The sequence below is a fragment of the Pristiophorus japonicus genome, chromosome 4 (assembly GCF_044704955.1).
Source record: "Pristiophorus japonicus isolate sPriJap1 chromosome 4, sPriJap1.hap1, whole genome shotgun sequence".
NCBI lineage: Eukaryota > Metazoa > Chordata > Chondrichthyes > Pristiophoridae > Pristiophorus > Pristiophorus japonicus.
Genome location: NC_091980.1, coordinates 269,491,122 through 269,503,362, shown reverse-complemented (window position 1 = coordinate 269,503,362; position 12,241 = coordinate 269,491,122). Strand labels below are relative to the sequence as shown.

The following is a 12,241-nucleotide window of genomic DNA, read 5'->3' as shown; positions in this document are numbered from 1 at the left end:
TCATAACATTTTAATGATCTATGTACCTGGACACCCAGTCTCTTTGGATTCCACTGTTTTTAGCTTGTCACCATTTAGAAAATACCTGTTCTATCCCTTTGAGGTCCAACATGGATGACCTCACATTTGCCTGCATTGAAGTCCATTTACATAAGAACATAAGAAATAGGAGCAGGAGTAGGCCACCTGGCCCCTCGAGCCTGCTCCGACATTTAATAAGATCATGGCTGATCTAATCATGGACTCAGCTCCACTTCCTTGTCTGCTCCCCATAACCTTTTATTCCCTTATCGCTCAAAAATCTGTCTATCTCCGCCTTAAATATATTCAATGACCCAGCCTCTACAGCTCTCTGGGGCAGAGAATTCCATAGATTTACAACCCTCTGAGAGAAGAAATTTCTCCTCATCTCAGTTTTAAATGGGCAGCCCCTTATTCTGAGACTATGTCCCCTAGTTTTTGTTTCCCCTATGAGTGGAAATATCCTCTCTGCATCCACCTTGTCGAGCCCCCTCATTATCTTATACGTTTCAAAAAGATCACCTCTCATTCTTCTGAACTCCAATGAGTATAGGCCTAACCTACTCAACCTATTTTCATAAGTCAACCCCCTCATCTCCGGAATCAACCTGGTGAACCTTCTCTGAACAGCCTCCAATGCAAGTATATCCTTCCTTAAATACGGAGACCAAAACTGTGCGCAGTACTCTAGATATGGCCTCACCAATACCCTGTACAGTTGTAGCAGGGCTTCTCTGCTTTTATACTCTATCCTTCTTGCACTAAAGGCCAACATTCCATTTGCCTTCCTGATTACTTGCTGTACCTGCATATTAATTTTTTCTGTTTCATGCACAAGGACCCCCCAGGTCCCTCTGTACTGCAGCACTTTGCAATTTTTCTCCATTTAAATTATAATTTGCTTTTCTATTTTTTCTGCTAAAGTGGATAACCTCACATTTTCCCACATTATACTCCATCTGCCAAATGTTTGCCAACTTATTTAGCCTGTCTACAGTCCTTTGCAGATTTATTGTGTCCTCCTCACAATTTGCTTTCCCACCCATCTTTGTATCATCAGCAAACTTGGCTACATTACACTCAGTCCCTTCATCCAAGTCATTAATATAGATTGTAAATAGTTGAGGACCCAGCACCGATCCCTGCAGCACCCCACTAGTCACTATTTGCCAATCGTTTATCCCGACTCTCTGTTTTCTGTTAGTTAGCTAATCCTCTCTCCATGCTAATATATTACCCTTAACCCCGTGAACTTTTTATCTTTAGCAGTAACCTTTTATGTGGCACCTTATCGAATGCCTTCTGGAAATCCAAATACCAGTGGTTCCCCCTTATCCACCCTACTTGTTACATCCTCAAAGAACTCCAGCAAATTTGTCAAACATGATTTCCCTTTCATAAAACTATGCTGACTCTGCTTGACTGAATTATGCTTTTCCAAATGTTTCCTTAATAATGGACTCCAACATTTTCCCAATGACAGATGTTAGGCTAACTGGTCTGTAGTTTCCTGCTTTTTCTCAGCCTCCTTTTTTAAATGGGACGTTACATTTGCGCTTTTCCAATCCACTTGAAGACCGATACAAAATATTTGTTCAATGTCTCTGCCATTTCTCTGTTCTCCATTATTAATTCCCCAGTGTCATCCTCTTGGGAACCAACATTTACTTTACCCACTCTTTTCCTTTTTATGTACCTGTAGAAACTCTTACTATCTGTTTTTATATTTCGTGCTAGTTTACTTTCATAATCCAGGGAATTTTGGTGGATTACAACCAATGCAGCTACTTCCTTTAAGACCCTAGGATGTAAGCCATCAGGTCCAGGGGACTTGATCGCCTTTAGTTCCATTATTTTAGCGAATACTACTTTATTAGTGATAGTGATTGTATTATGTTCCTCTCTCCCTATAGCCTCTTGATTATCCACTATTGGGATGTTTTTAGTGTCTTCTACCGTGAAAACCGATACAAAATATTTGTTCAATGCCTCTGCCATTTCTCTGTTCTCCATTATTAATTCCCCAGTGTTATCCTCTTGGGAACCAACATTTACTTTACCCACTCTTTTCCTTTTTATGTACCTGTAGAAACTCTTACTATCTGTTTTTATATTTCGTGCTAGTTTTCTTTCATAATCTATTTTCGCTCTCTTTATCATTTTTTTAGTCGTTCTTTGCTGGCTTTTAAAAGTTTTCCAATCCTCTGGCTTCCCACTAGTCTTGGCCACATTGTATGCCCTTGTTTTCAATTTGATAACATCCCTTATTTGCTTAATTAACCACAAATGGTTATCCCTTCTCTTATCGTCTTTTCTTCTCATTGGGATATGTACCTGTATCTTTGCACAGTTTTGCCCATTCACTTAATCGATCAACATCTCAGCGAGATTGATCGGAGACAGAGTTAAGATAAAGGCTTCTTTTTGTGATTAACAAGATGTGACAAGTGGTGTTTCCCAGAGATCTGTCCTGGGGCCTTAGTTTTTCACCATGTATATTAATGACTTGGATGAAGAAATAGAGAGTCGTATATCCAAGTTTGCAGATGACACTAAGTTAGGAGGTACAGAAAGTTATGTAGATGAAGAAGCTACAAAGGGACATAGACAGACTGAATGAGTGGGTAAAATTATGGCTGATGAAGTTCAACATGGGGATGTGTGAGGTCATCCACTTTGGATCTGAGAAAGAAAATTGGAATATTTTCTTAATGGTGAGATACTAGGAGCTGTGCTCCATCACTCTATCTCTGATGATAAATTCCCCCAAATAAAGAACAAATTAATTGCATTTTAAAAGTTTCATCGGCAAAGAGAAAATTATTGATTAGCCTTAATTGTGTTTTGTTGCTATGTAGAAAATTAGTGACAACTGTGAGAGAAAATTGTACTCTCAGAAAGACACACATCCAGGAACTAATCACATCAACACTGAATTTAATGTTTGCAGGGATGTCTTAGGCACTCACCAAACAGTGCTGCCAGAACTGGGAATTCTCCTCACTCTGTCATGCCGTCAAGATTTTGCTTTCACTGCTGACATAACCCAGCAATCCACCAGTGAGACAAATCCCATACTCAACCTTCTGCCCCTAGCTCTGGCAAACTTTAGGTCCCCTTCCACAGTTCTGACAAACTTCAGTTTTCCCTTCCAGAACGGTGCCAGATCCTAGGATGCTAAGATGCCACCAGCCACATCCGTAGGCCCGAGCACACCTAGTTTAGGTGCTGGGCTTGTCTGCACATTGGGTTGTTCTTCACTTGAATTTTGCCTTTCACTTTTTAAGCCATCTTCCCCTTCAGCCTTGGCAAATGCAGCCAATGGATCAAAATGCTTTTGAGCCTTTCCTAAGGCTGCAAACAGTTTTACTTCCAAGTTTTGACAGCAGTTTAATTGTCCGCATTCCTTAAAATTTCACCTAAATACAATTTTCCACTCCCACCTCTTGCACCTGGAACTGTGATTATTTATAATAATGAGTTGACATAAGAAGCTTGGATTCAAACAACGTTGTTCACTTTGGGTGAGTTCTGCACCTTTTTCTGACCATTCAGCTTTACTCTTGAATTGTAGAAATATTTATCCAACAGATAGTTGTCCTTGAACATCTTCCATGTATGAGAGTGACTTGAAGCTACTCCAGTACAAAAATGTAATATGATGAGTACACTTTTCTCGTATTTATGATGATAGGATGAGACTCACTGTGGTAGAAATTTTATGGAGAAGAATATTTGGTATATTTGGTATAGTTACCCTCTAACAGTTAAATCTAATGTAACTGCATCTAAAATATGTTTGCAGCATTTACCAGCAGCATGAATACCATATTACTTTGAATACTGTAAGTACTGAACAAGCACAGTCTCAGAGACATGCCACAGTTGGTCAGAAATCAACATTATCTTTGAAACCATTCAAACTTGCATGGCAACAGTCACAGACAGAAACAGGTATGTCCTTCATTTTAAATTCAGTTAGGTTAAATAAATGTGTATTACAGTTTTTCCATTTTCTATCAAGTTTGGAACTTTATCTATTTTGCCGATTTTAAGATTATTGTAAATCCACTCTAAGGCTGCGATTTTGCTGACCTTGGTGGGCGATGTCGATCGCAGATCTCAACCCCGCTGCTCACTCCATCGCTGTCTGAAATGAATTTCAGTTTATTGGACTTGTCAAGGCTATCCAACCTGGTTCCCAGCCAATTAGAGGAAGCAGATCTGGTGATTTCATTTGATGATGCATCATCAGCCGGTTTCCTTAAAGGGACCATGTCCAAATTTAGTTTGACATTTGTGCTGTCAGTGTTCTACAGCAGTGAGGTGCTGCAAACACTGGCAATGACTGCACAAAGGCACAGGGCTGCACCCAGGCTCTCCTATGACTCCCACCATATGATTTTTTATCTCATAATACTCCTGTGAAGCGCTTTGGGACATTTCACTATGTTAAATGCATTGTATAAATGCAAGTTTTTGTTGTTGTTGAGGGAGTCACAGCACATCCTCTTCCCATGGGTGGAAGACACCTCCTCAGGACACTAACACAGCTTGGTTGCACATTGTACAGGAGGGCACAAGCAGAGATGTTGCTAGGAGGACCTGGGTGCAGTGGCGCAAATCTATCAATTATCTTATTGGATCATGAAATATTAGTACAAAGCCACACTCAACCTCAACCTGCTGTGCCACCCATCACATTCCCATCACTCTGCCTTCCCTACCCTACTCCTGCACATCCTTACTTACACCAACATACCTTGCAGCTCCACCCATCCCTCTCTATCTGCATTATCACTTCCCCATCTTACTGACCACCGCTCACACTTACACTCTTCCTAGTCCAATCATAACAACTAACAACACACAAGGGTAGGCACTTGGATGTTATCACCAATGTTCATGTAAAGTTTCTGTTAATGTGTTGTCAAACATTGAAATCTTCATTTTCAACACTTTGCTTTCTTGGACAAATTTGGGTTCACCTTTGGAAGTGGCTCAGTGAGTTGCAGTGAATGGTAAAACATAACAGTAACCCCTGCAATGCTGATGAGTGTGAAAGGAATGGCTTGGGCATTGTAGGGATGCTTTATGGTGTTGGTATGGGGTGGTGCCAACCTGGCACATCATTTGGCAGCCAGGGTGTACAGCTTCAAGTGAAGTAAATATGGCCATGGTGAAGCCATCCCTGGCATCCCGGGCAGCAATGTGCTCGGGTTTTGATGCCCTCTGTCCTGTGCAGCATCGGGTGATTGCAGAGAAGGTTGGTGTTACTGCTGGTGCGCCTGGTACTGCTGGCATTTGGGGCTGATCGTGGTGGAATTCTAAGGATCAAGGTGAGAGAGTATAAAGAGCACCCATACTGATTGAATAGATGGCAGGTGATCTTGAGATGACAGAAGTGATCTGTAAATTGTGAGAGGTAATGAGGTCAGACTGGATGTAGACTTGTGTAAAGTCTTACAACATGATGAATCTGTTGTGGAACTGCAGTGAGGAAGAGCTTGTGGCTGCGGGAATACATTTCTGTAAGGTGGGAGCTTTTACTTGACATTGAAGCTGTCAACTCATCAGCTGTTTCAATGGCCACTTACCTCCCGCCTCAGCTTCACAGACGTGGTCTAGCAACAGCATGAAACCCTTGGGCGAGCTGTTAAATTCAAAAGTTAAATTTAAAGCCATTGTTAAGTGGCTGTAAACAAGTCACTGATCATTTAAATTGGCTACCCCGCCACTGCCTGTTGGGTCTGCTCAGTGCCGGCAGACCTGACATTGGCGCTGAGCAGACCCGACATTGGGAAAGGCAAGTGTGCATGATTTGACAGCAGGTTCCCAACCCACTGTCAATCAATTCACATTTAACTGCTGACCCGCCACCGATCCCGTCCATTGAGCACTGGTAAAATTCTGGCCTGAGTCTATTTTTCAAACTTAACAAACTTAAATTAGCTGCCCAGGTAGCATTAGATCTACAGATTTACTGAGATTATGTTCTGAGATGATAGTTTCTGTTTCTCTATGATTGAGGAAATATTAAACTTTTTCCTGAACTATGACTGGTTTTTAGTCTTTTTACTAATCAATCTCCTGTGGCATTGCACACAGAGGCCGGAATCTTTCTAGCCCTGTGAGTGCGGGTTTGGAAGTGGGCCCGCTGTCAAAATAGCCTTGATTGACAACGGGTTGGGAGCCCGCTTTAAGCCCGCCTCCGTGTGAGTTTCCGACCTGTCATGTCTGCGTGAAGATCGCAGACCCAACAGCAAGCGGCGGCCCCATTAATTAATGTCATTAATGTGTTCGGAATAACTCCACAAGACTGTACACTGTAAGCTCAAACTGTTGTGACCTTGGTCTCTTTAATGTAACTCCAGAGTGAGGAAGCAGCATGGTAGACTGCCTTTTATACCTGCTTGCCGGGGTGTGCAGGTGACCCTTGGGTCTCCAACAGGTGCCCCCCACCCCCCCCCAAAGTCTTAGATACAAGTTATTTACAAGTTGAGGCGAACCGGGGCTCTACATTCCCAGGTTGATTGACTGAGTTGAAGTCCTGGCATGGGTGAGTTGGTCGGATCATTGCTGCACTGCAGCACGACTGGTCTGATAGGACTGTTGGGCATGGTGGGTTCATCCTCGTGGTTAGGTCGGTTGCTGGTTGGGTGTGTGTTGGTGGATCAATGATGGTAATCTCCTCTTCAAACTGTTCTTGGTTGTTAGTGAATCGCAGTTTGGTCTGATCCAAATGCTTTCTGCACGTTTGTCCATTCAAAAGTTTGACAACAAACACTCTATTCTCCTCCTTGGCTAAAACAGTGACAGCAACTCATTTGGGACCATGACCGTAATTAAGAACAAACACAGGGTCATTAACCTCAATGTCATTCGATACAGCCGCGCGATCGTGGTACACGTTATGCCGGTGACGCCGGGTTTCTACATGATCATTGAGATCCGGGTGGACTAAGGAGAGTCTAGTTTTGAGTGCTCTCTTCATTAACAATTCTGCAGGGGTAACAACAGTAAGCGAGTGGGGTCGCGTCCAGTAGCTGAGCAGAACCTAAGATAACCGGGTCTGCAGGGAACCGTCCGTCACGCATTTCAAGCTCTGCTTGATAGTTTGAACTGCCTGTTCCGCTTGACCATTGGATGCGGGCTTAAACGGGGCAGACCTGACATAGTTGATGCCATTGCGGGTCATGAACTCGTTGAATTCAGAGCTGGTAAAACATGGTCCATTGTCACTAACAAGGACTTCGGGCATACCATGGGTGGCGAACATGGCCCGGAGGCTTTCAATGGTGGCAGTGGACGTACATGATGACATTATTATACATTCAATCCCTTTAGAGTAAGCGTCCACTGCTACAAGGAACATCTTTCCTTGAAAAGGCCCAGCAAAATCTACGTGGACCTTGGATCACGGTTTGGAGGGCCATGACCACAGACTCAGTGGGGCCTCCCTTGGTGCATTGCTCAACTGTGAGCAAGTGTTACATTGGTGTATGCTTGACTCCAATTCCGAGTCAATGCCGGGCCACCAAACGTGCGACCTGGCGATAGCCTTCAGCATGATTATGCCTGGGTGGGTACTGTGTAGGTCGCGTATAAACGTTTCCCTGCCTTTTTTTGGCAAAACCACGCAATTCCCCCATAGGAGACAATCCGAATGGATGGACATTTCATCCTTGCGTCGGTAAAATGGCTTAATTTCGTCTTGCATTTCCCCGGGAACAGCTGACCAGCTCCCATTAAAGACGCATCTTTTTACTAATGATAGCACAGGGTCCTGGCTAGTCCAGGTCCTGATCTGGCAAGCCGTGACAGGTCTCGCTCTCAAAAACATCCATTACAAGAAGCAAGTCTGCGGGTTGCGCCATTTCCACCCCGGTGGTGGGCAATGGTAGCCGACTGAGGGCATCAGCGCAGTTCTCAGTGCCTGGCCTATGGCGGATTACATAGTCATACGCAGATAATGTTAGTGCCCATCTTTGGATGCGGGACGAAGCATTGGTGTTAACACCTTTGCTTTCTGAAAACAGCGAAATGAGCGGTTCGAGCTCGAACTGGAGTCCAAATAGGTATTGGTGCATTTTTTTAACCCCATATACACATGCTAATGCTTCTTTCTCAACCATACTGTCGGCTCTTTCAGCTTTAGATAAACTTCTGGACGCATATGCAACCGGTTGCAGTTTGACTGACACATTGGCTTGCTGTAATACAACTGACCCTGTACGAAGATGCATCACAAGCTAGTACTAACCGTTTATACGGGTCATACAATACAAGTAACTTCTTAGAACATAGCCGGTTTCTGGCCTGATTAAAGGCTGTCTCTTGAGATTTACCCCAAACCCAGTCGTCACCCTTGTGTAGCAATAAATGCAAAGGTTCCAGCAAAGTGCTCAACCCTGGTAGAAAGTTACCAAAATAGTTGATGAGTCCCAGGACCGAATGCAGCTCCGTCACATTCTGTGGTCTGGGCGCATTCTTGATGGCCTCCGTCTTGGACCCGTGGGTCTGATGCCATTCGCCGCAATCTTTCTCCCCAAAAGTTCGACCTCTGGTGCCAGGAAAATATACTTGGAGCATTTCAGCCTGAGTCCGACTCTGTCCAGTCGCTTTAGAACCTCTTCCAGGTTGTGTAAGTGTTCGGTGGTGTTGCGACCAGTGATCAGGATGTCGTCTTGAAACACCACGGTGCGCGGAACCAATTTCAGCAGACTCTCCATGTTCCTCTGGAAGATGGCCGCAGCCGAGCGAATCCCAAAATCCCGGTATCTTCCGTTATCCAGCTCGTTGGCCACGAAGTACTAGTCAAGGCGCTCAACGAAGCCTTCCCAATCATCACCCTCAACAAATCTCTCAAGAATACCAATGGCAGCCATAATCGTGTGAAAGTTCGTGATCTGTTACTCATCGCCAATTGTTGTGTTCGGAATAACTCCACAAGACTGTACACTGTAAGCTCAAACTGTTGTAACCTTGGTCTCTTTAATGTAACTCCAGAGTGAGGAAGCAGCATGGTAGACTGCCTTTTATACTTGCTTGCAGGTGACCCTTGGGTCTCCAACAGGTGCGCCTCCTGGTGGCAAGTCTTACACACTAGTCAAGTTATCATACATAACAATTAACAGGCGGTTCATATACCACCTGTGGTATATGAACAGTCTTTTGTGCGTATTGATGCACGTCAATTTTTTCGAAGATTCAGCCAACTCCAGTGTCATGTAAGCAGAGGTTAAATCTAGCTTGGTGAACGACTTTCTCCCTGCTAGCATTGCGAACAGGTCATCCATTTTTGGTAGTGGGTACTGGTCCTGTAACGAGACTCGGTTGACGTTACCTTGTAGTCCCCGCAGATTCTGACCGTCCCATCGCTTTTCAACACTGGAACAATTGGACTGGCCCACTCGTTGAACTCGACTGACGATATGATTCCCTCTCATTGAAGTCTGTCCAGCTTGATCTCGACTTTCTCTCACATCATATATGGAACCGCTTGGGCCTTGTGATGAACGGGCTGTGCATCAGGGACTAGATGGATCTGCACTTTGGCACCTGTGAAGTTGCCGATGCCTGGCTCAAATAACGACGGGAATTTGTTTAGCACTTAGGCGCACAAGGTGTCATCCACTGAAGACAGTGCTTTGATGTCATCCCAGTTCCATCGGATCTTTCCTAGCCAGCTTCTGTTGAACAGCGTTGGGCCATCGCCTGGTACAATCCATAGTGATAAATCATGCACAGTTCCATCGTACGATACCTTCATTGCCGCACTGCCAATGACTGGTATGAGCTCTTTGGTGTAAGTGTGCAGCTTTGTGTGAATCGGGCTTAGTTTTGGCCTTTGTGCCTTGTTGCCCCACAGTTTCTCAAAAGCCTTCTGGCTCATAATTGACTGACTCGCCCCCGTGTCCAATTTCATGGAAACTGGAAATCCATTTAATTTGACTTTCAATATTATTGGAGGGCTTTTGGTGGTGAAGGTGTGTACCCCATACACTTCCTCTTCAGCCTCGGGTTGAGTTGCCTCTCTTATTCGTTCAGCATGATCCGAACCGGATCGGTCATCTTCTGCCGACTCTGCCACGTGGTGAGTCGCAGTACGTTTGCAAATTCACTGGAGGTGCCCCATTGTTCCACAGCCCTTGCGCACGTAGTGCTTGAATCGATATTGATGGGTCCGATGATTACCCCCGCAGCGCCAACATGGTGTTAATGGATTCGCATTTATACCCCACAGCGAATTCTAGTCATCCTAGGTCTGGCCTCTGCAGGCGTGTAAGCCCTGCCATGTACAGTTCTGCCTGCTGAAGGCATTATTTTATGCACAGTACTTGCCGCTGAGCTTCGATGCTGCAAAGATATCCCGCAAGGCATCTTAGGTCGGCGACATAGCTCGCCATGTTCTGGCCCTCGGAGCGATGGTGCGTGTAAAAGCGATACCTGGCTATTAAGATGCTCTCCTTCGGCTTGAGGTGTTCCCGAACCAGCGTGCACAACTCTGCATATGTCTTGTCCATTGGTTTCGTCGGTGCTAGCAGATTTTTGACGAGACCATATATCGTGGACCCACAAACGGTGAGGAGAATCGCCCTGGGCTTGACCGCGGTATCTTCCGTTATCCAGCTCGTTGGCCACGAAGTACTGGTCAAGACACTCAATGAAGCCTTCCCAATCATCACCCTCAACAAATCTCTCAAGAATACCAATGGCAGCCATAACCGTGTGAAAGTTCGTGATCTGTTACTCATCGCCAATTGTTGTGTTCAGAATAACTCCACAAGACTGTACACTGTAAGCTCAAACTGTTGTGACCTTGGTCTCTTAAACGTAACTCCAGAGTGAGGAAGCAGTGTGGTAGACTGCCTTTTATACCTGCTTGCAGGTGACCCTTGGGTCTCCAACAGGTGCGCCCCCTGGTGGCAAGTCTTACACACTAGTCAAGTTTACATACATAACAATTAACACCATCATCATCATAGGCAGTCCCTCGGAATCGAGGAAGACTTGCTTCCACTCTAAAAGTGAGTTCTCAGGTGGCTCTACAGTCCAATGCGGGAGTTACAGTCTCTGTCACAGGTGGGGCAGACAGTGGTTGAAGGAAGGGTGGGTGGGGAGCCTGGTTTGCCGCACGCTCTTTCCGCTGTCTGTGCTTGATTTCTGCATGCTCTTGGCGACAAGGCTTGAGGTGCTCAGTGCCCTCCTGGATGCTCTTCCTCCATTTTGGGTGGTCTTTGGCCAGGGATTCCCAGGTGCCAGTGGGGAGTGTCCACAATTCCCAAGTCATTCCTTTCACACCACCAATGTGCAGGGTCTGACCATTCACTACAACTCACTAAGCCACTTGCAAAGGTATACACAAAAGTGTCATTAACAGGTAGTTGAATGCTACTTAAGAGGATTAAAAGCGGGCATTTACAATTTTACCAACTTTTTGACGGGTTTGCCGTTCCTCGGGGAACATGCCTGGTAAGTGGAGTTGGGTTCTCAGTGATTCTCTATTGCTTTGGCAAGTTGACAGCTGCAAAAATCGTGTTCATTTTCCAATGACAGAAGATGAAGCTTTCAGGATTTGGAAGAAACCTTTGAGCTGTATGTAAGTTGGAAGTGTTTGCAGTGTACTCTCTATTCACAGTCACCTCGTTGGAGCAACCTCTTCCACCATTGACAGATCGCTTCTGTCATTTCAAACTCACCTGTCATCTATTCCAGCAGCATCAGTACCTTTGACAAAATCTCACCTTGGTCCTCAGAATCGCACCACAATCAGCCCCAACAACAACATCACCGGGCACACCAGCATCACCAACACCAACCTTCTCCGCAATCACCTGATGCTTCACAGGACACAGGCCATTAGCACCTGACCACATTTATGCCTGGGGGAATCAGGGATGGCCTCACCATGGCAACATTTATTTCACTTGACGATGTGCACCCTGGCTGCTACATGATGTGCCAGGTTGGCACCACCCTACACCAGCTTCATAAACCATCCCTGCAATGTCTGAGCTATTCCTTTCAGACTCATCACCAATGTGCAGGATCTGACCATTCACTACAACTCACTAAGCCACTTCCAAAGGTGCACATAAATCTGTCCAAGAACACAAAGGGGTGGAAATTCGGTTGTCTAGCACCTCAGTTAGCAGCCAGAAGGGGCGCTACTGCGAGCATAATAGCTTACTGACCGGGCGCACAGCTTTAGCACCTT

At 45.1% G+C, this 12,241-nt stretch overlaps 1 protein-coding gene across 4 annotated transcripts in view; it reads left to right on the top strand.

The window, feature by feature from the left end:
- Positions 1-12,241, top strand: part of LOC139263407 (protein SIX6OS1-like) — a 198,743-nt gene that overhangs the window by 98,889 nt on the left and 87,613 nt on the right. For all 4 annotated transcript variants that reach the window (XM_070879466.1, XM_070879464.1, XM_070879462.1 and 1 more), the window contains one exon: positions 3,827-3,975. In XM_070879466.1, the coding sequence (XP_070735567.1) occupies positions 3,827-3,975 (149 nt within the window). The remainder of the gene's footprint in view (positions 1-3,826; positions 3,976-12,241) is intronic.